This window comes from Coprinopsis cinerea (genome assembly GCF_000182895.1).
Source record: "Coprinopsis cinerea okayama7#130 chromosome 13 map unlocalized cont3.13, whole genome shotgun sequence".
In the NCBI taxonomy this organism is placed as follows: Eukaryota; Fungi; Basidiomycota; class Agaricomycetes; order Agaricales; family Psathyrellaceae; genus Coprinopsis; species Coprinopsis cinerea.
In genome coordinates this window covers 116,686-144,368 of record NW_003307532.1, presented here as the reverse complement: position 1 = coordinate 144,368, position 27,683 = coordinate 116,686, and the positions used below count along the sequence as shown (strand labels likewise).

At 53.4% G+C, this 27,683-nt stretch overlaps 7 protein-coding genes across 7 annotated transcripts; 5 read left to right on the top strand and 2 right to left on the bottom strand.

Annotated features, from left to right (window-relative positions):
• Positions 1-1,050: 1,050 nt before the first annotated feature.
• Positions 1,051-2,397, top strand: CC1G_05599 (monooxygenase; the record flags this gene model as incomplete). The annotated part of the gene is made up of 6 exons (XM_001838066.1): positions 1,051-1,202; positions 1,262-1,415; positions 1,473-1,558; positions 1,612-1,650; positions 1,704-2,104; positions 2,165-2,397. The coding sequence occupies 6 exons, from the start codon at positions 1,051-1,053 to the stop codon at positions 2,395-2,397; spliced, it is 1,065 nt and encodes a 354-aa protein (XP_001838118.1).
• A 468-nt stretch (positions 2,398-2,865) lies between these two features.
• On the bottom strand, positions 2,866-4,367 carry CC1G_05598 (hypothetical protein; the record flags this gene model as incomplete). The annotated part of the gene is made up of 2 exons (XM_001838065.1): positions 2,866-3,228; positions 3,285-4,367. The coding sequence occupies 2 exons, from the start codon at positions 4,365-4,367 to the stop codon at positions 2,866-2,868; spliced, it is 1,446 nt and encodes a 481-aa protein (XP_001838117.1).
• Positions 4,368-5,908: 1,541 nt separating this feature from the next.
• On the top strand, positions 5,909-7,378 carry CC1G_05597 (hypothetical protein; the record flags this gene model as incomplete). Its single annotated transcript, XM_001838064.1, has 1 exon — positions 5,909-7,378. The coding sequence occupies one exon, from the start codon at positions 5,909-5,911 to the stop codon at positions 7,376-7,378; it is 1,470 nt and encodes a 489-aa protein (XP_001838116.1).
• A 142-nt stretch (positions 7,379-7,520) lies between these two features.
• CC1G_15766 (hypothetical protein) lies at positions 7,521-7,814 on the top strand (the record flags this gene model as incomplete). Its single annotated transcript, XM_002910001.1, has 2 exons — positions 7,521-7,614; positions 7,642-7,814. 2 exons carry the CDS (start codon positions 7,521-7,523, stop codon positions 7,812-7,814), a joined length of 267 nt encoding a protein of 88 aa, XP_002910047.1.
• A 10,842-nt stretch (positions 7,815-18,656) lies between these two features.
• On the top strand, positions 18,657-21,077 carry CC1G_05592 (hypothetical protein; the record flags this gene model as incomplete). Its single annotated transcript, XM_001838059.1, has 3 exons — positions 18,657-18,779; positions 18,830-19,844; positions 19,894-21,077. 3 exons carry the CDS (start codon positions 18,657-18,659, stop codon positions 21,075-21,077), a joined length of 2,322 nt encoding a protein of 773 aa, XP_001838111.1.
• A 72-nt stretch (positions 21,078-21,149) lies between these two features.
• On the bottom strand, positions 21,150-23,687 carry CC1G_05591 (hypothetical protein; the record flags this gene model as incomplete). The annotated part of the gene is made up of 3 exons (XM_001838058.1): positions 21,150-22,654; positions 22,709-23,133; positions 23,185-23,687. The coding sequence occupies 3 exons, from the start codon at positions 23,685-23,687 to the stop codon at positions 21,150-21,152; spliced, it is 2,433 nt and encodes an 810-aa protein (XP_001838110.1).
• Positions 23,688-23,859: 172 nt separating this feature from the next.
• CC1G_15765 (hypothetical protein) lies at positions 23,860-27,646 on the top strand (the record flags this gene model as incomplete). The annotated part of the gene is made up of 10 exons (XM_002910000.1): positions 23,860-24,174; positions 24,225-24,302; positions 24,438-24,941; positions 25,007-25,348; positions 25,402-25,547; positions 25,615-26,018; positions 26,066-26,257; positions 26,311-26,422; positions 26,493-27,223; positions 27,285-27,646. 10 exons carry the CDS (start codon positions 23,860-23,862, stop codon positions 27,644-27,646), a joined length of 3,186 nt encoding a protein of 1,061 aa, XP_002910046.1.
• Positions 27,647-27,683: the final 37 nt, after the last annotated feature.

Below are 27,683 nucleotides of genomic sequence, written 5' to 3'. Positions count from 1 at the left end.
TCTCAGCTCGGAATTGGGCCGGTTGTCTACATCTCCCAGACACCGGAATCATGGTAACTTCAGTGCTCGGACGCGGTGAAAAACCATGCTCCACCAATGCCCTATACCTTTCCGACTACCTGCGCCTTAAAAGCGGGGCCCACCGATTCGACAGGACTGTATGGTCCAAAGATAACTTACACAATTATGTCGCTCTGTACACGGGGATACTAGTATCCGGATTCTACTCGTGACCTCCCAACCTTTTGGGGCCTTGCTTGTCTTCATCGGCCAACTGTACTATTCTTGACATCCAACATCATCCCCCACACTCGGCCTTTGCTGTGGATCTGAAACCCTGACGGGACCGCAGGAATCGGCTCTACCCATTCCAACTCCCGAGGCATTTACCTCCCACTGGAAGAACAGTTTATCTATTCACAACTTCTCAGCGATCGTCGTAAGTTCTCAATTCATGAACTATTAACCGAAATCTAAGGTTAACGATGGCGTCTCTATTATCGCAGCTTCTCCAACGGCATGTGGTCGACTCTGCATCATTCTCGGAAGGTTGAAGCAGACATCGACACGTTGGTTACGTTCTTCGAATCGAGGGTAGCAGCCATACACCATTGCCCTCCATAGGGTTAAGTAACTCTATAGAAGACAGGTTCTCGAAGGGAAGCATCCCCACAGCCTTCCAAATGAACTCAATTGATTCCGCTTCAAACGACACGGTCCCGAGGGCGAGCGACGGTCGTACTCGACAATGCTTCTTCTCGCAACCAACCAATCGGAAATTCGCAGTTTCGATTCTCACCTCCTCCTTCGAACTTCGGTACCGCACTTTCAATATATCTCGCTCGAAGCAATTCAACCCAGTCTAACCGATAATGCAGTCCACCTTTATCCGACATAGGGCGCCTCGCCGGTATTGGAGGAAAACAGGATGCGATGGTCGGTGGGTTGGAATACTCGGATAAAATCTAGAGCCAAGCAATTCAATTGTCCAGGGGGTATATGAAGGGACTCCTCGACAGTTGAACGATTTTTCAGGGCAGACGACTTATCATGGCTCCTCTCAGATTCTCGTTCCTCGTTCTTGCTGTTGCTCTACAAAGCATCTTCCTGTCGCAGGTCTTCGCTGCGCCCGCTCCCGTGGAAGAGGCCCAGCCCTTCCAAAGGCGTGCCAAATGCGCGAACATTCGCATTCGCAAAGAATGGTCGGTCTCCGTAGCTCGCGGGTAGCTGCCTCTTATGACTGATTGATATCCTTTTACAGGCGTGACTTGACCGTCGCTGAACGACAAGACTACATCCGTGCCGTGAAATGTCTGATGTCCACTCCATCGACTAGCACTCGCCGCGGTGTAGTGTCGCGTTTCGACGAGTTCCAGGCTTGCCACATCGATCTCACCGACGAGGTTCACCAAGTCGTACGTGGGGTCTTGTTCCTTTGACCTCGCTTTGGAGCTTATTTTTTTTTACCACAGGGTCACTTCCTCGCATGGCACCGTCACTTCCTCACCCTCTACGCCAACGCCATGCGGGATGAATGTGGTTACCAAGGCCCCGCGACGTAAGTTTTTTCCTCCAGCTTCCGTCAGATACTGAAAGTACCTTTGCTTTTAGATACTGGGACTGGTCGAGAGACGCAGATGGCCCGGGAAGGTATGTCATTTCCCTCATTGCCGTGCAACGTGTCCCTGATCACCACCCTCTAGAATGCGTGACTCGCCAGTTTTTGACCCCGTTACTGGTTTCGGAGGAGACGGCGCCACTTCTTCTCCCAGCCCTAATCCAGGAAACCCAGGTTTCCCCGGCTTCCCGGGTTTCCCTGGTGGTGGTGGAGGCTGCGTCGCCACCGGCCCCTTCAACACCACGCGACTCAACCTTGGCCCTGGCACCGCTGTCGGTGAACACTGCTTGACAAGAGCCATCGGCGACCAGATGAAGTCCAGTCTTACCTCTGCTAATGTCCAGGCAACCCTCGCCCAGACCACCTTCGAGACGTTCCGCACGACGCTGGAAAATGGTGGGCGAGCCGTGAACGGTTTCGGTATTCATGGTGGAGGCCACGCTGCAGTCGGTGGCGAGATGGTGAACCCTTACTCCAGCCCTGGTGGTGAGTGATATTCCCTCACGCAATCGGTGTAATTGATCGGTATTGACCTCTCCCTTGTAGACCCTCTTTTCTACCTCCACCACGGAAACCTCGATCGTATCTGGTGGAAGTGGCAATCCGCAGACCTCGCCAACCGCCTCAACGCCATCTCCGGACCCACCACTCAACGACCTCCCTTCACGAACGTCACGCTCAACTTTATGATGCCTTACACCAGTCTGATCCCACCCCTCGCCGTCCGCGAGATTATGGATATTGAAGCTGAGCCCAGTTGCTTCCAGTACGCCGACTGAGAACAGCCAGTTGGATTTTCGCTGGTCCCGTGTACCAAAGTATTCGCTCGATGTATTTACCGCTTTCTGTCCACCATCAATTGTATCTCTAGTCAAAAAGAACCGTAACCAACTTCTTCCAACCCAGGCAAGTTCTCAAGTCTCAAACCCGGCCCCGAGAGTACCGCTCGAGCTTCTTCGCCGGCGCGAATCCTCCACAGAATCTCAAAGCTTTGTTTATTCTCCGGACTAATATACAAAGGGAAAAGGCGAAGACGTCATCGACAAAGGTTCTGCTACATGCGAAGGCGAAGGGTTTGGGATATGTTCCGTGCTGATACGTGCTGTGATATGAATACATACAAAACTTGATGAAAATGTGGCTCGGACAATGGATCGTGAAGTTCGTGTCTGAAGTTCGTGAGGAACAAAGGCGAAGTCGGTGGAATCAACGGTGGGTGGCGCGTAGTGGAGGATGGAAAGAGTTTCCTAGAGCTCAGGGAGCGTGTGGGCAAAGTCCATGGCCATGGTGGCAAAGGAGTTCCGTCGATTGGGGGCCCACATGTCGTCTTCCATACTGCGCGCCGAGAAATCGCCCATCGAGAAATTGCCCAACGAAAAATTTGGCGACCACTGAACCGGTGCGGGTGCAGCAACGTGGTCGGCTTGCTGGAAAGAAAAGTGGTCGAACGAGGGGACATCGAATGAGGGCGTGTCGAATGAGGATGTGTTGAATGAAGGTACGCTGAACGAGGGTGCACCCTGACCGTAGGTGTCCCGGTCCGTAAATGAGGGCGGTACTTGAGGAAGGGGAGGAAGCGTGCTCTGTGATTCGAGCGGAATGTCAACTATCTGGAACACGAGGATGAGTATGACTTGACCAAGCAGACAACGAAGCTACCACGCACCTTTGGTGATCTGGGTTTCCCTCCAAACGTGTCCTGCCAATCACCCCAGCTGACAGGATTCTCATCACTCGAATCCGACATTCCATCCCCATCCGCCATCTCTGAGTCTGAATTCCAGCCCTGCCCTCTAACCTCCTCCCCAAACCTCGCCGAGTACGGCACCTTCTCCACAGTTCTCGAACGCTTGTCATCTGCTAGATAGCCAAACAGCCGGTGGGCGTTATACATGGCGATCCTCTTGTCGGGATGCAGAACCGCAGCCGCGCGGATGGGCTCAAAAAGTCGCTCTTCTTCGGTGACGGCTTGGTAGAGCGTAACGCGTGTTGGTCGCCGAAAGCCAGAGAGATCGTCGCGAGTGGTGAGGTGCCCGCCAAATCCGACTTGCAGACTGTCCGCGACCGACGATGGAATGCGTTCCTTCCCGGGTGGGCATGAACTTGGACGATCGATGTCGGGACGGGTCGACGGCCACCATCGATCCAGCGCCTCCTTCGCACGTTCAGCGCCCCGTTTGCTCTTTTTTGACCGTGGATTTACGACTATGTGTCGATACCCTGGGTATTCTCGTTGGTGGAGTTGGCGTTCCCTCTCGGCGAGGTCGATCCATGGACGACGTTCGGCCGGCTCGAGCGATCTCCAGAGCCCTGAGACGAAGCACGATAACTGGCTGTGGTCGATGATACACCTCCCATTGACGAACTTGTATTTGGGCGGCGGTGCCGGGTTTCCGTTCTTGTCCGTGAAATATTGGAGCACGTCATTGACAGTGTTGGTGCGAACGGCGGCCTCGAAAATCTTCTGCTGGACGACCTCGCAGCGGAAAAGGATGAAGGCGTTGCGGCTTCGAGCGATGTGGCCTTCTGGTTTACGCTTTGCGTGCGATTTCTTGCGCTTTGCTGGGTCCATGGGTGTCCAGTTGGGGCGGGGAATGATCAAGCCTTTGGTCGAGGTGCGGAATTGGAGCTCGGCCCCAGCGAGCAACGATAGCGGCGTTGAAGGCGGCGACGACGCAGTGTGTAGTGAGTCTGAGGTGCTTGCTGGCGAGAGCGCAGGAGTCGACTCTCTGCTTCCAAACGGGTGCATAGTAGCGGACGGGGAGGAAATGTCGTAGAACAAAGGAAGAGGGGCTCTGCTGATGGGAAAGATCCTCGGAATGTGAGACCCCAGCGGCGCGCTTTTTTCAATTTGGACCCGCTCACCTCGGTTGGAGTGGTGTTCCTGTTTTCGTGACTATCACATCCGCGTGCGGCGTCAGAGATGTGGGGAAGGAAAAAAATACAAGGCTTTGTACTTGCAGGTACTAATGTTCTCTTGCGAAAAGGGCAAGTACGACCCAGGAGATGTTGGTTTTGATGTCGTTAATAAAGTCAAGTTGGCACGTTCCCGCTTCGAGTTCGGTTGGAAGGGCCGCAATTAATCGCTTTGGAATGATGCGATGAATAACGCCGTGTGTTCGAGCAGAAGTTGATGTCGTCCGGGGTGGGGGTGGGACGGTGTTTAAGATGAGTTGAAGAGAATCTTGTCGGAACGGACAGTGGTAGCGACGTGATATCTTGACGACCGCGAAGACAATCACGGTCGAGCTAGCAAAAAACGGTGGATTGCGACATATGCTTTGGCCTTCCTATCGCCTGCATCCTCCGAGGACGGTCTTCATGAGAAATAGCAAGAGACATGAGGTGATAAGGAAGTCGCTGTTCTCTTCCTGTCGAGATATCGAAATCCAAGCTTTCGATTCATTACGTTGGGCCTGTCCAGGAGCTCTCTGTTTGAACGGCCTCGACAACATATTTTGAATCTCAGAGGACGACAAATTCCATTGTTCTACGGATTTGGAAGAGCAATTTTGATCGGAAACCCAAGCTAGGTCCCTGAAGAAGGACGAGGATGGAAGAAGAAGTGGGGTTTCAGGGTCTCAGCCAGCTGCATTATCAACCTTCAGGAAGGAAGACACCATATAGCTGGATTTTGGATCGAATCTAGTACTGGTCTTCAGGGAATGTGTTCGTGCAGAGCGCCCTGGTCTCCGGAAGGCTCAATTACGCAGTAGATAGCGACTTGGGAAGAATTAGTCATGTCTAGCCAGTGGAATGGGCTCCTCGAAAGCTTGAAGGGACTTAGAGTCTGAGAGGGTTCAGAGCACAGCGTCAGAGCGAAGCATGCATGACGCTCAGATGTCAAACTGATAAGATAAATGGGCCCCGCTGGTGATGGCATCTGATGGTACATAAATCCCGAGATAGCCCGGCGAAAGCTGGGCGCTTATGGTACCCGTCGGCGGGAAGGTGTGGTAGAGAAAGGTCGAATGTAAGCCCCCCAGTGCCATGAAGCCTCAACGTGGACGTTATGTTAGGCGCCCATACTGTCAGCCGAACCAGCGGCTTTAGGGTTTGAAGCGGCGACTTCTTGGATTGTTGGCTTGGCAGCTCCATCCGGTTGCCTTGGAATTGAAATCTCTGTTTCAAACTCTCATCTGTCCGAACCTTCAACGTCATTCTCTCTTCATGGCAGCTGTGGCCTCTTCTGCACAATCCGGATCCTCAGCCAATAATATGATAGACCGCCTTCCTCCCGAAATTCTCGGAGAGATATTCCTTCTATGCCTTCCCAGGTTTCCGTCCGCTATGTCCCCATTCGATCCTCCACTTCTCTTCACCAGGGTCTCGAAGCAATGGAAAACAGTGGCAGAAGCAACACCCACACTTTGGTCCCGTCTTTCGTTCAAATTGGTCGTCAGCTCCTATGGCGAACGCGTTGACGCCGACGGTATCGATCAGAGAATCGACAAACTGGAGGCCCAAAGAGCTGCGATTATCCACTGGCTCACTTTGGCTGCTGGTACCGATGTCTCGATATCCATATCGATTATCGACGATAGTCGTGACCTGATTGTACCACAGCGGCACGTAGCGCACCAGCTTGTCGATCAACTTTGCGAAAGCTGCTTCACGAGTCACTGGGCGCAGCTTTCCATTCCAGAGGAACTGGCTGAGCGCTATCGGTCCAAACTGCTTTCTGTCCCCAAGGACAGCCTCCGATCGTTGAAGAAACTCGAATACGCACCTCCGTACTACAGCCGCACCCCAGGCCGGAAGTTGCTGGGTGAAAGCGGCTTAATCGCGCTCCCGACGCTCACCTCCCTCGTCCTCTGGAACCTGTTCGGAGACACTCCACTGCAGGACCTCCCAATCAACTGGGAAGGCATCACGGAACTCGATTTACAGGCGTCGGAGAAAGGGGAGGTCCTCGGGTGGGAACCGGGATCCATCGATTTTGTGCACTCCAGGTGCCCCAATCTCCGAGCTCTGTCATTTCGATTTGCACCGGCTCTTCCGACCCCGCTGCCATGTAGTATCACGGGGAATCTGAAGCCCAAGACGTTCACGAACCTTGAAGACTTCCGCATCGAAACTGCGAACAACTTGTACGGTCTGACGGTCTCTCCCGAGTGGATGACGACCATCTCCGTCCCGTCCCTCGTTCGTTTCGCGTATCGCAACACCAACCTGGGTCCCGAGTTGGAGAGTGCCATTCTCCCTTTCCTGAGGGCAAACAAAGACAATCTGGGAAACCTCAGAGAGGTCGAGTTGAGCGGGCTGTTGCGGAATCAGGTGGAACTCCTCCATTTTTTAGAGATTCTAGGTGGGAGTGGGACCCGCGTCGAACGATTGAAGTTCGACTGGGAGAATCATGGACAATGCTGGTACCTCTCCGAGCGTCCGGCACTTTTGACAGCCTGGATCCTGGAGAAGCTTACACCTTCACCGTCCGAAGAGGAAGGTGAACTTGGAGGAGAAGGGATTGCACAGTGTCTCTTCCCTCGATTGAAGTACTTGGATTTTGGGACGGTCCACCCATTCCGTGATGAATTCGAGGAGGATGGCTTGATGCGCTTCTTGGAAGGACGGTTTCGGGCGAGCGGGAAAGGGGCAGTGGCGCAGCTGGAGTATGTGGGCGTCGAGTTTTATTCGCAAGGGGAGGAAAGGATGGTGGGTGACCTTTCTGGATGGAGAAGTCGGTTAGAAAACCAGGGCCTTCATATCGACAGAGATTTCGTATTGAGGTGCGGTAATGCCGGGGCGGTGCAGGATTAGGCTCCAGGCGTGGGATGTGGGGATGTCGACTATCAGGACCTAGCTGCTAGTAATCCTATTCTGCTGTCAATTAAGCCGCCGGTTCTGACAATACCAGAGGCTCAATCCTTGGTGATGGGACCCCTTGGTACGTGTTGAAAAAATGACTGCGAGAAAACACGTCTTTGGTGTGGTTGAAGAGAATGAACGCGAACGGGAGGTTATATTCTTGCCGTTCACCGGTTATCCTTCACTATGTATGTATACTAATAATCTTGCTTCAGCTGTTGTGAAGGAAGAGTACGCCAGTCACGGACACGAGTCCTCGCATGGGTGGCAGGCTGAAAAGAAGAAAGCACGGCTCGTCTGGTGGAATTCGACGGATTCAGAAGAGCGCTTAGCAATGTATAATTGTCATGAATTAGACCTTTCCTTCCTTTCCCGCCGAGACTTGTAGCTAGTAACATAGGATGTCATGTGACTCAGACACGTGATGAGTCATGAGACCATACCCCGCCAGCTGAACAAAACACTGCGCGCGCACAGACCATGGACCAAACAAGTACATACAACTCAAGTAGTATATATAGAGTAGACTTGTAAGCGTAGTTACTCTCAGTCTTTAGCTGGTCTATTCCTAGCTACAACACTCTAGTCTTCACTGAATCCTATCGTTTTTCGCCAAGTCTTTTCTAGTGCAGCTATTGATTGCTTGAACGACCGATCAAGTAGTTAGTCGCTGACATTAGCTAAAGACTGCCCCTTCTCGACTGTGTCTATCCCCGGCACCCTCGAGTCTCTCATCGCCCTCCGCCCTAACAAGGCAACCCCACTCGCGTTACTTACTCCCTTATATAGTTCCTTTTCTCTTTCCCCTTTCAGTAGGTTATCCTTGGCGACACCCCTTCTGTAGGAAGGCAGCAACCAAGAGAGCTGCGGAACTTAGGTCCAAAGCACGTAGTGTAGCTCCCCTCTGTGTGGCTAACACAGTGACAACCGGGAGATAGTCTAGCTTTTCTTACCTTACCTTTTTCTTTCTCTTGCCCACGAGCCCATTGTTCTTTTTACGATACCATGTCCACCCACCCCTCCCCCCTACAAGTACCCCCTGCCAATGACGGCCAACCCGCCCCTCAACTCCTCCAGCCTGACCAGACCCAGGTCCAAGGTCAGCAGGTCTCCGCTTGGGACTACATGTACCAAGCCCTGGGAAGCCTTGCCGACAGCGTGGCAAACCTGGTGGCTGCCGTTTCCGGTTACCAGCCAGCCCTTGCCCAAGCTTCAGAGGTGTTGGCCCAGTCAGCTGCTGCCAACACCCAGGTCTCTGAGGCCTTAGCCCAACGAGCCGACAAGCCCAAGACCAAACCGGACCCACCCGAAACCTACGACGGGAAGCTGGAAGATGCCCAGGCCTTCCTCGATGCCTGTGTCCTCTACTTCAAGCACATCAGAGAAGCAGATGAATTACGACAAATCTCCTATGCTCTCTCCAAGATCAAAGGAGGAACCAACGGCATGGCATCTGCATGGGCAAATTCTCAACGGGCCGAGATCATCGCTGACACCCTCGCTTACGATGACTGGAAGGGCTTCGCCAAGGCCTTCCTCGCCCACTTCCAGGTCCAGAACTCCCGAGCAGAAGCGATCCTAGCCATTCAAACCATCGAGATGGGAGATCGCTCCTGTGAGGCTTACAACACCGAGTTCCGATCATATATGACTCGTTCTGGATACACCGAAGTAGCACTCATCGAGGAATACAAGCGAGGGCTGAATGGCAGGCTATTGGACAAGTGCCATGACCAGGAGAACCTTCCCACGACCCTTGCCGGATGGATGGAGCGAGCTGCTAACCTTGATCGCCAGTACCGAATTCGTAAACGGGAAAAGGCTAGATTCAAAACGGAAAAACCTGCTCCCAAGGCGACTAGCACTCCTCCACCAAGGCCCTTCTTCCCTTCCTTCCGACCCACTGCCCAATCCACCCCTACTCCGCCTCCCCCTCGTCCCGCTGACCCAAACGCTATGGACATCGATGCGCACCGACGACAGGGTCTCTGCTTTACCTGTCACCAGAAAGGACATATTAGCCGAGACTGTCCCACAAGACCCAGAAGTTAACACCAGAACCATCGACATCAGAACCCTCACGGAGGATGAACGTGCCGCGCTGAAGAAAACACTCGAGGATTTTTACACGGACCGGGAGTGAGCGCAGACCTGCCGGTCGATAGAAGTACCTTTGTTCGATCCCCATATGTACATATGCCGGAACTTGAATCACATGATGTTTATGCACGATCGAAAAGGGACAATGCGCGATTTTACGGAAAGAGAGTAGAACCGGGCTCAGCAGAATGGGTAGCCCAACGACTTGACGACTCAGATCCCTCGATGGCAAGAGGAATTCTGATGTCTTGGGTGCATCCCAAGAAAAGGCAAGAGGTCACGGACGAAAAGATATCCCAGCTCAGACAGCTATTGGACGGACCAGTTGTAGAAGCCCTAAAGGAGATGGCTCGACCTAAACGATTCATTCGTGGCCATAAGGGCAACCAGCTGGATCTAGACATGGTGATGAGCACCCTAGACGACAAGCGGAGTTTCCGAACTTCTGGACTCTTAGATAGTGGTTGCACCGGAAGCTGTATAGACAGGGACTTTGTTCGACGAAACAACATCCGAACAAGGAAGCTCCCCATTCCCATCCCTGTCTATAATGCCGATGGTACGGAAAACGCAGGAGGAGCTATCTCTGAATGTGTTGAACTCCACGTCAAAATCCGAGACCACATCGAGAGACTGGAGTTTGGAGTAACCGAACTAGGGAAAACGGATGTCTTCATTGGGTTTGAGTGGCTGAAACGGCACAACCCCTCTATTGACTGGAGGGCTGGTACGATAGAGTTCAACCGGTGTCCTATAGAATGCACCCCACTTGTCGGATCAGACCCTGAATCAGAGGAAATCGAATACGAGGACCTTGAGGATGGGGAACACATTCTCGTGGTAGACATCCAACACGAGATCCGACTACGAGCATTCCAGACGACATCCGGAAAAATTGCTGAAAGGAAAGCCAAGGAGGAAAAGGCCAAGACATTTGAAGAACTGGTACCGTCACATTACCACGACTTCAAATTTGTGTTCTCAAAACAGTCCTTCGATGAACTACCTCCGAGGCGACCCTGGGACCATGCAATTGAACTCATCCCTGGAGCAGAGACCATGGACTGCAAAATCTACCCATTGAATCCAGAAGAGCAACAAGCACTTGATGCCTTCTTGGAGGAAAACCTGCAGTCAGGAAGGATCCGTCCGTCTAAATCCCCCATGGCCTCTCCGTTCTTCTTTGTGAAAAAGAAGGATGGCTCCCTTCGACCAGTCCAGGACTACAGAAGACTTAATGACATCACCGTGAAGAACCGATACCCCCTGCCACTGATCCAAGAGTTGGTAGACAAACTCAGAAAAGCACGGTACTTCACCAAACTAGATGTCCGTTGGGGCTTCAATAATGTCCGCATCAAAGAGGGAGACGAGTGGAAAGCGGCGTTCCGAACCAACAGGGGACTGTATGAACCTCTGGTGATGTTCTTCGGACTTACGAACTCTCCCGCAACGTTCCAAACCATGATGAACGCCATATTCCGAGAAGAAATCAACTCTGGAAAGGTCATCATCTATATGGATGACGTCCTTATCTTCACGGAAACATTGGAGGAACATCGGGAAATGGTCCGAAGAGTTTTGAGTAAGTTTGCCGAGCACAAACTTTACCTCAAACCGGAGAAATGCGTTTTCGAAGCCAAGGAAGTGGAATATCTTGGCGTCATTGTCTCCCACAACCAAGTACGCATGGACCCAGCTAAGGTTGATGCTGTCAGAGACTGGCCTACTCCACGATCGAAACGCGAAGTTCAACAGTTCCTTGGGTTCGCCAACTTCTATCGACGGTTCATTAAGGGATACGGAGAGATCGCTAGGCCACTCACAGAACTGACCGGAAACAAGGAATGGACTTGGGGACAAGCACAAGAAGTAGCCTTCCAAGCAGTAAAGGATCGAATCTGCTCTGCACCCGTCCTTGCTATCCCCAATGACACTGGGAAGTTCCGTGTTGAGGCTGATGCATCCGAATTCGCGACTGGAGCAGTCCTCTCCCAACAACAGCCTGATGGGAAATGGAAACCAGTAGCCTTCATCTCCCACGCCCTGAACCCGACAGAACGGAATTACGAGATTTACGATAAGGAGATGCTCGCCATCATGCGCGCACTCTCAGATTGGAGACAGTATCTTCTTGGAGCCAAGCATGTCTTTGAGATCCACTCCGATCACAAGAATCTCGGATATTTCCGAAAACCCCAGAAGCTGAATCGCCGCCAAGCTCGCTGGCTCACTGAGATGCAACAGTACCATTTCACCCTTCATCATAAGCCTGGGAAACAGATGACCAAGGCTGACCTCCTCTCGCGACGAGCCGATCATGATCGAGGAGCTAACGATAATGAAGATGTGATCCTCTTGAAGGAAGAAACTCTTCAGAAGGGTCGAAGTGGGTGTCTCAGGACCAGATGCCAACTTCTTGGAACAGGTCAAACGCTCTTGGAAGAGAAGGGACAAAGTGGTGGCCAAGGCTCTACTGCAGAAGGACCCAGACTGGATTGAATCCGACAAACACCTCGTGACGTTCAAAGGAAGAGTGTACGTGCCAAAGGATAAGGGGCTCCGAGAGGACATCATTAGATTCCACCACGACTCCCCGGTATCGGGACACCCTGGTCGATATCGCACCCAGGAACTGATCACTCGGAACTACTGGTGGCCCCGAATCCAAGCAGACATCCGAACCTATATCGACGGATGCAACACGTGTCAGCGGACTAAACCCCGTCGAACCGTCCTGGCTGCGCCACTACAGCCAAACGAGGTCCCCTCTCTTCCATGGGAGATAGTGTCGGTAGACCTAATCGGGCCCCTCCCAGAGTCGAAAGGATATGATGCCATCATGGTAGTGGTCGACAGATTCTCAAAGAAGATAGAGGCAATTCCCACCAATGTGGAGCTCTCGTCGCTTGGCGCAGCGAAACACTTCCGGGACTATGTGTTCAAACACCACGGACTCCCCCGAAAAGTAATTAGCGACCGAGGCCCACAATTTGTCTCAAACTTCATGAAGGATCTGATGAAACTCCTTGGCATTGAAGGAAACCCCTCTACGGCATTCCACCCCCAGACCGATGGACAGACGGAACGGATCAATCAGGAGATAGAACAGTACTTACGGATCTTCATCATACCAAAGACAGGACGACTGGGCCGACTGGCTCCCTTTGGCCCAATTCTCCTACAACGACAAGATCCACCAGTCAACCGGGTACAGTCCGTTCTACCTGAACTATGGCCAACATCCATACAAGGGAGGCGAACCAAGGGGCCCAATACGGAATCAGGCTGCAGAGGACTTTGTCACCGAGATTAAAGACATCCGCAAAGAGGCCGAAGCTGCCTTGAAACGAGCCGCCGAGACTATGAAGCATTACTATGATCGGAAACGGAGACCCTCCAGGCCCTACTGAGTAGGCGACATGGTGTACCTCGAGGCAACCAACATCAATACGCAGCGGCCAGCCAAGAAACTCGATGATCGGAGATACGGACCCTTTAAGATCACCAAGAAGGTCGGAGCTTCTGCTTACGAACTCGCCATCCCCAAGACTTCGGAAGACCATACACCCGGTGTTTCAACGAATCACTCCTCACCCCATACCACGAACCCATTTTTCCCTCTCAGAAGAAACCTCCACCACCTCCTCCCGAGCTGGTGGACGGAGAAGTAGAGTATGAAGTTGAATCCATCGACGACTCTAGGCTCTACAGGGGAAAACTGCAGTACCTGGTGAACTGGAAGGGATATCCAAAGGAGGAGAGGACGTGGGAAGATGCCTCCAACCTGAAGAATTCTCCCGAACTCGTAGAAAAGTTTCACCGAGAGAATCCTTCCGCACCTAGGCGGATCACCAAGAAACTCCGATTCATACCCTACGAGAACTTCACTGAACCTTCCGGAAGAATCTTCGACTGGACCGCCGGGAAGTTCGAAGCCTCCTATTCCCAAAACCGTCGACCCAAAGGGACTGCCGAACCAATGCCGGAAAACTTGCCAAAGTGCCGAAAAGGGTGGTGCCCTAAATGCAACGATGTTCACGAGGACGTGAACCTTAAGGGGGGGTGATGTCATGAATTAGACCTTTCCTTCCTTTCCCGCCGAGACTTGTAGCTAGTAACATAGGATGTCATGTGACTCAGACACGTGATGAGTCATGAGACCATACCCCGCCAGCTGAACAAAACACTGCGCGCGCACAGACCATGGACCAAACAAGTACATACAACTCAAGTAGTATATATAGAGTAGACTTGTAAGCGTAGTTACCTCAGTCTTTAGCTGGTCTATTCCTAGCTACAACACTCTAGTCTTCACTGAATCCTATCGCTTTTTCGCCAAGTCTTTTCTAGTGCAGCTATTGATTGCTTGAACGACCGATCAAGTAGTTAGTCGCTGACAATAATTAAAGTACTAAGAAGTAGCAAAGATGATTCATGAATCGTTGTTCTCCTTTGGGCAGCACCTATCCTTGATCATGACCAACTTCCTCGCCCTTGTACCTCAGTAAATTTCTTGTCTCTTACTTACATATGTGTGTACCCTTCCTTTTTCCTTTTTGGACTCGCCCTCCTCTCCTCCGCGAAGGCTGAAGCAACAAACAAACAAACCCTTGGAAATCCACCTCTGACCTCTCTGGTGCCTCTGATGAATCCGACGTCGGCCTTCCATCACACAAAACCACCGACGCCGAAGCCGCGGGACGGCCCGGCTAAACCCCGCCAACGCCCAAAACACGAGGCTCCGAGACTAAGACTAAGACTGCTTGGCAGGTGTTTCGCTCACTACTATGACACGGTCGAGGATGACGACCACGGATATCCTAGTCCTGGAATGCCCACACCTTGTGTTGGTTGCAGCATACATCCTACCCGAGACCAGTCGATGTGATAGCTTTGCGACCGTACACCCATTTCGCAGACTGGAAGAAGTTATGCAACTCCTCCAAGCCGACTCGCGGCCAGTGCTGGTGATGGGCGATATCAATGCACGCACCGCGTCTATGACGCCACGACACGCACCGAAACGCACATCAGAGGACAGTGGGAGGGTCAGCACGAGGGGAAGAGAGCTGTTGAGAGTATGTACTCACGCCGAGTACGTCATCTTCAATGGACTCGAAAAATTTGGTGAACAGGCATCCAGGTGCACATCTCACCATCGTGGGATAGGCAGTTCGGTGGTGGACTACGTTATTGGGAACGCGGAGGCACTAACACAGACGCGATCGATGGAGGTGGTGCCTCTGAGGGAGGAGGAGTCGGACCACTCGGAGCTGGTGGTTGTGATGGACTGGGCTGGCAATGGTGCGACTGGAGCCAGCAGGCGTCGTAGGGAACCGCGGCGCAGGAGGAAGAAACCAACCCTGCCTAGTGACACGGAGGCTGACCGGCTGGTTATCCGTGCAGTAGACTCGAAGAGCGCCCCAGAACAGGGGATGCAGAAGCTGTATGGGCCGGTGACAGCATGCGCGGGCGAGGTTCAGGTCTATGTCGATGGCTCGTGCCTGGAGAATGGCCGACAGCATGCGAGAGCGGGGGCGGGAGTCTTCTTTGGTCCAGGGAATCGGAAGAACGTCGCTGCAAGGGCTCCGGGGAAGCAGTCGAACAACAGAGGCGAGCTTTTCGCGGTATGGTTGGCTCTCCAGCGGTGCGACAGACACTCGACGCTCACCGTCTATTCGGACTCGGAATATACCATTCGGACATTCACGGAGTGGGCGCCGAGTGGTGCGGCCAGAGGCTGGAGGATGGAACATGGAGACCTGATCAGGGATATTGTCTTCATGCTGCAGCGTCGACCGGCACGGATGAACCCGCTATCCCCGCCGCCCTCGTCGTTCGACCAGGCCCAACGAGCGACCAATCGCATACTGGACGAGACCATTGGAGAAGCGACGCAGGACCACACCACCGACCAGTTCTTTTCGCGCCCCTTCTCGGCTGGGGAGATCGAGGATGCGAAGGAGAAGCTGCGATCGCGGTTCCAGTCGGCGAGGGGTGGAGACGAGATCTCATACAAGGACATCTACGAGATGGACAACGACGCACTACTCGATCTCTGCAACCGCTGCCTGTTGGAGAGGGAGATCCCGTCCACCTGGATCCAGACGGTGCTTGTGGGGTTGTGTAAGAAAGGGAAACCAAAGGGGGACCCTGAAAGCTACCGCACCATCGGGCTCGAGAGCTGTCTATTGAAATTCATGACGATGCTCGTCAATGCGCGGTTCGTGCGATGGGCGGAGTCCAACAACCTACTCCCAGCTTCTCAGAACGGATTTCGCGAGGGGTATCGGACGAACAATAACATGTTTGTCCTGAAGTGTGCCGTGGACAAGGCTCGCGCCTCTCGGAAACCTCTCTTCGTGGCTTTCGTGGATATGACCAACGCGTTTCCCTCAACGGACCAGCCAACCTTGTGGACCAAACTACGGGTGTGGGGAGCGGGAGGTCGGGCGTTTGATTGGCTGCGCAAGCTATATCGCGAGATGGTGTACGTGGCTCAGCATAGCGGTGACAGATCTGAAGCGTTTCGAGCGACCATTGGCATACTGATTGGAGATACGTGCTCGCCGATTCTATGGGTCCTATATATGGCGGATCTCCCCGACTACATCCCTAACGATGAAGACGACATAGTGTTGGGCTCGGTGGCAGTCACCAGCCTAGAACAGGCCGACGACATCCTGCTGCTTTCCACATGCGCGGCGGGCCTCCAGAGGAAGATGTCGGGGTTGTATCGGTGGTGTGGGGTCAACTTTATGGTCATCAACAATGTCAAGTCCGAAGTGATGATCTTCGGCCCCAAGACCAGTCAACTCCCGGAATTTCACTTCGGCGGGACTACGGTATCGGTGACGGAGAAGCAGTCCTACATTGGGTTCAAGGTGTCATCCAGGCCAAGGGGCTTTCTGACGGATCACTATGAGGTCAAGGCAGAACAGGCTCGGAGGGTCGGTGTCAGCATATGTGGACTGGAGTCCCTTGTTGGTCGGGTACCAGTCCCGCACATGCTGAGGCTCTACTCAGCGCTCGTCGATCCCCACCTGACCCACGGCTGCGAGGTGATTTTGGATGTGACGGCCTCACACGCCCAGAAGCTTGAGGAGGTACAGAAGGCGTTCCTGAGGCGGATGTTGGGCTTGGGCTCGCACAGTGTCGTGGTGATACTTTACACGGAAACTGGGCTTCTCCCCATTGGAATCCGACGACTCTTGCTCTCCATCGAATGTGTTCGCTATTACGCCGGCCTGCCCAGGGGTCATATGGCGAGGGAGGCATGGGAGGAGGCGTTGGTGTTGGACGCTGGTGGCAAGAGGAGCTGGGTAACCGACTTACGTACCGTTGTGGGGCGCCTACCATTCGACGTTAAGATTCTTGACCACGCGGAGTTAGGTGTGGATGAATCGTTGGTTAAATGGATAAAGGACATCAAGAAGGCGGCAGATCTATGGCTACAGGGATTGGTGGATGGCAATTCTCAACTCTACCTGCTACATGGCCGTGTAGAGAAGGGAAAGACCGGGGAGGCTCGAACGGTGCCGAGGGCATTGCGACGTTACCTGGTAGTGGGGAATAGAGACCACCGGGTGACGCTGACGAAGTTACTCGTAGCGAACCACAACCTCAGGGTGTCTGTTGGGAGGTGGCGAGGCGACGCTCGTGACGAACGTTGGTGTCGGGCCTGTGGGCAGGGACAGGAGTCACATGTTTCAGTAGGGTATAGCCATCTTATATGGTAAACCTGACGGTGCAAAAAGCCCATGTTCATGGCTTCACCTGACCAGCTGACCAGTTACTTTTTCCATGCCTAATGGGTCAGCTGGCAGGTCACCTGACCCAGCTCCTGAGGTGTTTCAGAGTCATTTGGTATGCCTTGGAGTATGGGTCAGCTGGCTGCTCAGCTGACCCATACCATCAGGCTCTCCCGCTCCTGTATGGTCTACCACCCACCTGATAGTCCGTCGTCCGTTATGCCAGTGGTCTCCCTCTCCTGTATGGTCCCTCACCTCCTCTCCCTTATAGTCAGTCACCCCATCACCTTATCCTCGTCTCAGGGTGTATGTACTCCTTTCAAGACCATATGAAGGTTGTGCATTGGATTCACATTCGGAACACTTTTGGGACACGTTTTGGCGCAATTGGGCTGGCGTGGTGTCATTAATCGCACTCGCCCTCGTTTCTTTGATGCACAACATGGTGTATGACGTTGTAGGCGATCACATTTGTTGACTTTCTATACATAGATTTGTAGATGGCAGTAGTGCGACTCGCGAGGTCTTTTCCGGGTACGGATACTCCTTGCTGGGGGGTCACGAAAGAATAGTCCGGATATAGATTTTTGGCTGGGAAAAGACCTCTCAGTTGGTTTTCAGGGGTCGTTCCATTATGCTATCTTATGGTCCATTATCCATGAGAGACCTTTGAATTTTGTAGTCTGATCAGACTATTGTTTTTTTTTTTTTTTTTTTTTTTTTTTGTTTCTCAAGCTGTTATTGTGTGCGTATCTTCAGCATTCCCCCAGTGTGGTCAGTACATAAGTAAAAGTTATGTGCCTTGGGCCTTTGTCACTTATTCAGTTGTGTGGCAGTTTTGTCTCCTCAAGTTCATGTGCTATAATAATCAGGTACTCAAATCCCCTGACACTCTACATCCATTATCTCTCCTTGAATCCTCCTCCTACTCTGTATTATCCCTACCTCATTCCTCTTAGTGGAAGCCAAAGTAGAATTTTGTCAAACCTTTGTATGGCAGAAATCAAAACACGCCCTAGGCCGAGTCAGCGGCTGCCTGTTCATTATTGACCCCGTCAGTGTCGTTTCAGTCAGGGACATTGACCGACCTTTGTATCAGATTTGCGCGGACGGGACGGTCAAAGTCAAAGCATCCCGCAGACCACAACAAGTGCCAACCCCTCGCTCTGGCGTCCCCCGGGACCTAGTAAAATAGGAACCACGCGCTCCGCGGAGCGCGGATCACCTGTATTAGTTGGGCGTTCGTGTGACCTGGCGGGATCCCGGCGTTGCGCGGATCTCCGGTCAGCGGACCCTCAAGGGGCAAACCCCAAACTAGGGTTACACCAGCTCCACCCTTCCACCACCCATACACAAGCCCTTCCCCGTCGTACCCCATGTCCTCTGAGATCGAACGTTTTTTGGAACTGGGCAAGGCGTCAAACCGCCTGATCTGGGAGATATATCAGAGTCGGAATCGAAACCCGCGGGAGGCATTGCTGATCCTTTTGGAGCATTCGGTGAGTATTCGTCAGTCGATCGTCGCGATCGGTACTCACTTCCTATGTAGAGAGTTGTAAAGGACTGTCGCAAGGCCCTGGGCCTCGACTCAAAGACGCTCGACCCGCCTATACGAATGCTGTTTGCGGAGATTGCCAAAAATCACAGCACTTACCTGGATAAAGACATCAAGATGAAGCCTCATATCATCCTTGACACGGGCTTCCTCAAGCGCCTTCCACCTCTACCCCCCAACTTCCAACCACCTTACGACATTCGGCCAAATGAAGATGTGTCAATGACCGGCGACGACGACGAAGATCACAGGCGGGCGATGAAGCGCGATAACACACACATGAGCCCCCAATCCAAACGTTCGAAGAAGAAGAAGGTCCATATCGACGATTCCGCAACACGCCCATCCAGTCCCGCGGAAGAGGGAGTTGACGAGCCTCCCGCCCGGGCAACGAGGAGTCGCACAGCCAAGGCCGCTGGAGGGTCGAAGGGTGCAACCGCGCAAGGGAGGGCAGCATCGAAAGGGAGGGCGGGTACAAAGGAAAAGGGGAAGGGGAAAGAGAAGGAGCACGATGGAGGGCGGAAGGAGGGGGAGGAGGAGGGGGTGCCAGTGCAGGAGGAGCCACCTGCTCCTGGTTCGGGGTTCGAGCTCACGGACGAACCATGTGCTTTGTGCGTCTTTGCGCAGCAGCAATATTGCTGGCGCCCAGCTTCGGGTTGCTGCTTCCGCTGTCGCAAACACAAGCGAAAATGCTCGTTTGCGAACACGACAAAAGGGCCTAGGACTGCGAAGACAACGACGACAGCGAGAACGACGACTATGACAAATGCGACGACGACAAATGCGAAGGCCACGACAACGACGAACACACCGGCGGCTTCGACGACGGAGAAGAACACTGCCCCCGCGCGTTTTGGATACGACAATTCCAATACGGCAGGTCCGTCCTCCAAGGCTGTGGAGTCGTCCTCCAAGGCGGTAGGACCGGCGGGAGGTTCTGGACCCGGCGGCCAGGCGTACTGGACGGTCTTTGGCCTGCCGAGTGGTATGCCCGCTGGTACAGCAATTGGTAAGTTCCAGGCTAAGCTATACCACCCACTCTGACTCTTGGGTTTCAGACACGTCGGGGTTTCTGAAAGGAGATGACCTGAGGGTGATCGAGACGGCCACCCACGACCTTCAGGCAGACATCTACGACATCCGCGGCCAACTCCAAGCAAAGGTTGATATCGACGCAGATCTCAGCGATCGGTTGGCAGAACTGGAGGGTGGTGTGGAAAGGGTCCACGAAGATTTAACGACATTTACGAGCGACATCGAGGATATCCGCGCGGAGTTGCAGGCCGTGAGGAAGCATTTTCCCAACAACCCCAACGAGATAGAGAGGATCTCGAACGCTATTGCCCACATTGAAAGCCGCGTTGGGGAGCAGGAGAAACAATTCACCGCCTACAAGCAGAGGGCAACCGATAGGCTTGGTGCGGTTGTACGTTCAACCGTTGGCGTAGAGGTGAAGAAGGCGGCCGGTGAACTGCAGGAAAGGGTCGGAGGGGAATGGGAGGAGCGGTTTGGATCACTCGAGAATTGGGTAGGCGAGATTGATAGTCGGTTGCGCGAGTTGGAAGGGCAGCAGACCTCGGAGATAGAGCGACGGTTGGAGGGGTTAATCTCCGAGAAGGTGAATCACGTCTTCAAGGAGGCTGAGGGTAAGCTGGAGGGGTTCGTGAATCGCACGATTGCGAAGGAGTCGCAGCGACTGGCGGACAGTCAGGTCAACCCAGGACAGTTGGCGAAGGAGGTGTCCTTGTCTCTCGAAAGGCACTGGCCTTCCCTCCTAACCCCGATCCTTTCGACCACCCTTCAAACCCACCTCAAGGAACGTATTGGCGACGTCGATGCCAATATCGTTCGCATTGGGGAGGGTCTAACCTTACGTCTTCGATCTATCGTTCAGGAAGAGGTTGCGCGCATCAGTCACGACATCGCACGAGAGGCAGTCATCACCACCATGCAAAATCTTACCGTCGTTCCTCCTTCGCCCGACGATGTCTCTCGACCCTACCCGACCTTCATTGACCCAGACCGCTTTGAACAGGCTTTTGAGCCTATTCTTCTGTCTCCAGCTCAGCATCCCCCACCAACCTCCGCATCTGCGATTCAGCTGCGGGATCCCAACGGTGATCTCCAGGCCGGTCTTCAAGAATCGATTTTGACTGCAGTACCTGATGGCGTTTCTTCTGTGCGAGCACGACGGCCATCGAAAAGGGACTCCGACAGGGAATCGGAGGGAGAGGACATTTAACTAGCCCGGACTCGTATATATCCATTGGTGTGTATGTGTACAACATTTGGTGGATTTTCACATGAATATTAATTAATCGTTCTTGCGTCTTCGCCTCCGATCTTTCAAGTCAAAAATATCACCCTGATTCTTTACGCCCACGGGCTTCGGCTTGACGCCCTTCGACTTTGCCTTCGACCGTGTCTGAATTGCGGAGGACTTTGCCATCGCTCTTGTGGTAAGACCAACAGAGAGGGTGGGCATATTCCTCTTTGGAGCTGGTCGCCCTTCCTCTCTGTCGCTGGACTCCTCATCTGGCTCGCGTGAGTCGTCGGTGCTTGGGGGGGGTTCCTTGGATACATGGGTCGGGGGTTTTGAGTTCGAATTGTCCCTCGAGGTTGCGACGTCGGTGTCCACCTGGCTGACAGCAGCCTTACCCTTCCCCTTCCGGTTGTACTTCCTGGAATTTGACTGACCTTCACCTTCATTCCCGGCGGCTTTCTGTTTCCCTTTCTTTGTCGATTTTACCTGGGTCTCCGGCGGCTCATCCGCGGCGGACGAGTCTTCATTTGCCTTCAACCTTGACCTTGTCGTGACGGCGGCCTTAACCCTCCCCTTCGGCGTTCTGCTGGTATCGGAAGCATTTCCTCTTTCGTCGTCGCTGATGGCGGCCCGCCCTTTTCCTTTGGCCTTCTTAGACTTTGCGTGGGTATTTGACGGTCCCTCACCACACGATTGGTCCTCCGTGGCTGATGTGGTGTCCGGAGTAACCTCGGCTCGCCGCACCTTCTCCCTATCCTTTTCACCTTCCAAATCCTTTTCGCTTTCTTCATCACTGTCGCTCTGTCCACTCGACTCATCGTCACATCCCTTCGCCTTTCCCTTCCCCCGTTTATCCTTGGCACTGTATCCTTTGCGTCCCTTTGCCTTCCCCTTCCCCCTTCCCCTTTCCCTTTCGTCGCCAATACTCTCGCCACTGGACTCCTCATCGCCCTCACTCTGTCCACTCGAGTCATCATTGACCCTTGCCTTCTCCTTTCCCTTCCCCTTTCCATTCCCTCGTTCATCCTCCTTGCTGTCGCGTTTGCGGGACTTCTTCTTCTTCCTGGGTGGTGAAACGGCGACCTCAACGATGGTGGTGCCCATCCGCTTGAGGGGTGACTCCATCCAGTCAGGTGTCGGCGCAACCGGTGGCTTGGACGGTCCTGCAATTGGCACCGGTGGTCTGGACCCCCCGGGAACAGGTGTCGACGTCTTCTTCATCCCTTGGCTTTTCCCCGGCTCTCGTTTTTCGCGTTGTGGCGGGGACACCCTGGGTGAGTCGGTTTCCATCACTATGCGGGCCACTCGCTCCAGCCAAATGCCATCGTTCTTCGGATCTTCATAATGCGAGAAGGAGAAGACGGGGTCTGCGCCAGCGAGCTGGCGCTGGTACCAATGGCCTAGGATTCCTTTCATGACGTCGTACCGCATCACTGAAGGGTCCTTCAGGTCCACCGCAAGTCGGTCAGGCCAAAACGAGTCGTCAACGAATCGTCGAAGGTTGGAGAAAAGTCGAGTCCAAGAGATATTGGTCTTCACCCCTCCGGATGCTACACCTGCAGAAGGTAGGTTCCAGGCTCTATCAAATGGCGAGAGAGTGTTTCACTTACTGTAGCTGTCAAAGATGAATGCACGAAACACTTTGGTGAGCCACCTTCGATGGCTGTCTTCGTTCGCCGGACATTGGGTTATGTCGGGGAGGATAGGTTCTCCATACTTATTCTTCTCGAGCTCCACCCGCGCAAGGTCCCTCGGCTTCTTGGGAGGCTGCGCGGGCCCGCGGCTTTCCTCCCCCGAGTAAAAGGCATGCATCCACCGGTCGAACAACCTCTCGAACTGCATCTTCTCATATTCTGTCTTAAATTCCTCGTCCAACCTTGTACCTCCATCCAACCTATCATTGTGATCAACGACCTGCTTCACCAACACACCGTCTTTGTCTCTGAAGGCTATCATTGCCCACATGCGCGCATTCGCCTGTCGGTAGATGTCTTCAGCAAATAGCCACGTGCGTCGGTTCACAGCCTCCGCATTACTGTGAATGAAACATCAGTTCCGGTGCATTGAAAGGGAACACGACACTTACATGAGCTGTATCTCCGGCGGGGGAGCTACATTGTCCCACTCAACAGCCTCCATCCTAAACTTCGCCTTCTCTTCCTCGGGAAGCTGGTCCCAAAGTTCGGTGACTGCCCTCTGGTGGAATCCGATATGTCGATCTCCCTCAAACTGGTCGGCCTCCATGAGCTCCCTCTTCTTTTTGGCCACCTCCTTCCATTCCTGGTGTGCGAAGACATCCCTTCCACTCCTCGCCTTTGTCCCGATCTTGGCAGCCTTGGCCCTAGGCCTGCAGTTTGCTTTGAACCAAGCCCCGACAGCGTCCTCGATGGAAGATTTCATTGCAGCATCAGCACCCTCCCCCGAGGTCTCCTCCATCATGGACGCAATCCGTCGGCGTCGCTTCCTGACAAATTGGGCGGTTGATCGGGTGGCTTTAGCAGTATACCACTCTGACTGGAATCTCGAAAGGTACTCGATATGAATGGACGTGAGCTTGAATTTCAATTTCCTGGTCGGTTGTCGAGCCATACTGATTGACTTGTGGGGGATGGGGTGGATGACAGATTCAGCTCGATGTGGAGGGCTTTTTCGAGTGTCTCCAGCGTATGATAGATACAATTTAAAAAAGACATTTCACTCTCCGATTGAATCATATGTATTGGTCTGTGTTTCCGAAAATAGCCCTTCAAGGCCCACCACCATGGCTCGATCGCGAAGGCCCGTGCAAGAAGATGAAACGGTTACAGCCCGCGTTACTGTCCACCACACATCCAGGGGAGTTGTGGTCCGGTCTCGACCTATCTTGAAGACTCCACTGAAGAAGAACGTGCGGAGGTTCCGGGTGACAGGCTCTAGTGGGGGGGCATCCCCGCGGAAGAAAGCCAGAACCCAACCTCCGTCCCCCTACGTTGATGTGGGTGGTGGCTCACCTTCAGGTCATCTGTCTGGCAATGGGCGAACCCCTCCTCGGATAACCCCCCCGTCGTTCGCCTCGTCGGGAGCAAAAAAGACATATGTATGCCTGCGGTTCCTGCAATACCTGTAATGCTCACCTTGTGTTCACAGTCTCAACATGACTTCATGGCTGATTGGATTCCGCGGAAAGGCCAGTTCCTGCATTCGATACTCGAAGGAGAGGGCAAGGTTTGTACCTCGTGCAGCACGTGTGGGAAGGAAGATGCAAGCTGGAGGTGCCTCGAATGTGTCGGATCCTATGAACACTGCAGGAGCTGCATTAGGCACAAGCATCGGGATCTCCCGTTTCACCGTGTTGAACAGTGGACTGGGACCCATTGGAACCCTGCTTGGCTTTGGCAGACCGGGGTTGTCGTGTCACTCGGTCATGGCGGAGCCCCGTGTCCAACTCCTCAAGGCTTCTTCCAGGAGGGAGATGAAGATCCAGATGAGGACTGGAGCGACGAAGACTCTGACGTGGAGGAAGAATCGAACAAGCACGCCGGCCCGGCTCAGGAAAGGTTTTCGTTCGGTGCTAAACCTAATGGCCGCCAGGTTGGTGACGATCGGGTTGTTATCGTCATGCATACCAACGGCATCCATCATGTGCTGTTCCATGTCTGTGGCTGCGCCGACAGCCCCCCCGAAATGGTACAGTTCCTCAGGATGAAGCTATACCCTGCATCTGTGAGGACGGTCAGAAGTGTGGCGACTTTTGCATTATTGGATGATTACCACATGAACCAGGTCGAATGCTATAGCTCGACATACAACTACTTTGCCAAGCTACGCCGAATGACGAATAAGGCTTACCCTCAGACCGCTCCGGTGGGTATTTGTCTCGCTCTCGCCTTGCGGACATTCCAATTTTGGCTTATCACTCGAATTTGTAGAATCGTTATCGGGAGCTGGCACGAATGGGTAGGCAGTGGATCCATCTGAAGAACCTGAAATGGTTTGGGTTCGGTCATACGGAGGGAGAGCCGGCGGATGGCGACCTCGCGCTCTTTTGCGCGGCTTGCCCGCAGAAAGGCATCAATGTCCCCGATGACGAGTGGAAGGACCTCCCCGACATCCTGAAGCTTCGGAGCTTCGTTGCGGATGGTAACTTCTCGTGCGTCCATCAGAGGCAGCGCGCCGCGGATCAGGACATCTGGATTTCCTCTGGCACAGGGTTCATGGCCGAGAGGACGGCGTACGCAGAGCATATCAAGTCTGCAACTGAAGAGAAACAGGTCAGCATCAACATTCCTTCGGCATATCCGCATCTTACCTCCTATTGATCTAGACATCGACTTGTCACGAACATCGGGCCATAGCCGACAAGTGGAAGTCTTTGAAGGGATGTGATGTCACCGGCATCGGGGCCATTGCATGTATGAGGCATGGCTGCTTCGTCCCTGGGAGTATGGTCGACTTTCAGAAAGGGGAAAGGTGAATTGCCCGTAATCTGTGATATCCTATCGGTAACCAGCTGACACCCATCCGCGGCGGCAACCAGACAGATCAACATGGACTATGCGTGGTTGAGGGCTTTGAAGATGGGCCGATTGGATGGTGTTCCGTGGGCCCTGCTTGTCTACGACATTAATTGCCAATACTGCATCAACTTTGCCCGCCGTATCAAGAGGTACCGGAATCCGGGTCTCAAGCCTCCCGCGGGCCTGGTTATCGTCAACGCGATAGGTCTCTGGCACGTTCATGGACATCGACCCGAATGCTACGCGAGGTTTGCACCCTCCTTCGTCTCTGGCGCAGGCAAGAAAAGTGGAGAGATCCTGGAACCCTTGTGGGTCCCAATGAATAAGCTTGCGGGCCCAACCAGAACCATGTCCAGCTCTCATCGCGCCGAAAGTCTGGACTCGGGAGCCTCGGATAGCAACTGGAAGAAATTGACTGGGCTAGGTATCGTAGTTCATTGTTCCAAATATCTCGTCGACTGAGTGTCGCAGTCTCTTCAATATGCAGGGATTTACCTAAAGCCAAGGAACAGGCTGAAGACGCGTTAGAGAGATACCAGGCTATTTGTGGGGCGATAACTAAAAGGCAGCTGGCCGAATGGACTGTAGAACTGGACAATGCCAAGGCGAAGCGACTTACGGACTTTAAGGCGATGGACATTCTGAATTCAAAACTCGATAAAGGTGAGCTATTGGAGACGAGAAGCATGCCTTTTACTTACAGGGACTTATTCCAGTCCCTAAGAGAGCCGAGGTAGAGGCTGACTTGATGGATAAGGAGAGAACCTCTGGAGAGGGTCTAGGGGTAACTAGCTGGATCTCATCGGGTATCGACATTCAGGAGAAGCAGTAAGTACCTCTGCCTCAGAGCTGATCAATACTTGGAATACTTACATTGCATTCGATGTGCACGCCACAGGGTCGAGCTTAAACGCCTAGCTCGGAGGTGTCGGAGCCATACCACAGCGAAGCAGAAGCTCGAAATGGCCAAGCGCCGCCAGGACCTGACAGTCTCGATCGAGGCGTTCCACAAGGATGCCGCGGGTCTCTTCCCGGGGCTTGACCTCAGTTCCATGGAGCTACATGAGGCGAATGGCATTGTCTCTGTTGAGGTCCCAGCACCCGATGGGGAGGACGTACCTGACTCTGACGATGACGATCCTGATACAGTACCGAGCCAGGACGATCCCCCCGAAGATATGCACATCCCACTCCCTTCAGCGGTTAAGGAATGGCCGTCGGCCCTCGCGTCTGTCCGAAGAAAGGAACAATCCATGCGGATAGCTCAGGCCAACACAAAACTCGAGTCTATCCGTGACTCTGTCGGGAGGTTGTCATACCTGTATCGCTCGCTGATCCGCGGGGCGAAGACGAAGAAGACAAAGACACGGTCATATGGAATAGTCAAAGGTTCTCGGGACGAGCTACGGCTTCAGGTGAACCATTACGAACAGGCGCGGCGGGCTTTGGAGCGCCTAGGGACCTCCCCTGAAACTCTGCGGAAATACCAACCCATCCATCCGGCGGACATCAAGGTCAGCACCGCCATTGCCGATCCGAACGCGCGAGGCCAGAGTTCCTCCCACCTCTCCTGGATCTGGGGCATTCCAAGCGACAGCCCATCCGATCGAACATTGTACCTAGATGAGCGTAAGATTCTCATTCTCCCCATTGTGACTATTGATTGTGACTTACCACTCTCGCTTTGCAGTTTATCGGGTAAATTGGATGAGAACCCGAGAGAGATATCTACGTGAAGAAGAAGAGTACCAATACCTTCTTCGCGAAACTGGGTGGGTACCGCGCTTCTTCGATTCCAAAGCGGCGGAATGGGAGGAGCGGCGCACAAGGGTTTCACATGAAGGTCACATCGCCTATGCGAACCGACAGGCTGAACTATGGCGAAACCTCGCACAATTTGCGCGGGAGGGATTCAGTAAGGCGCTGAAAGCTTTACAACCACCGGTCACCCGCGTAGCTGCCATGACTTGTGAACACACTGATCGAGATCCCTCACCCCATTCAGATTCGTCCGAGAATTCGTCCGACGATCGCTCGTATTCCTCAGAATGACTCTATGTCTACACCAGATAATAGTCCTTAGTTTGCT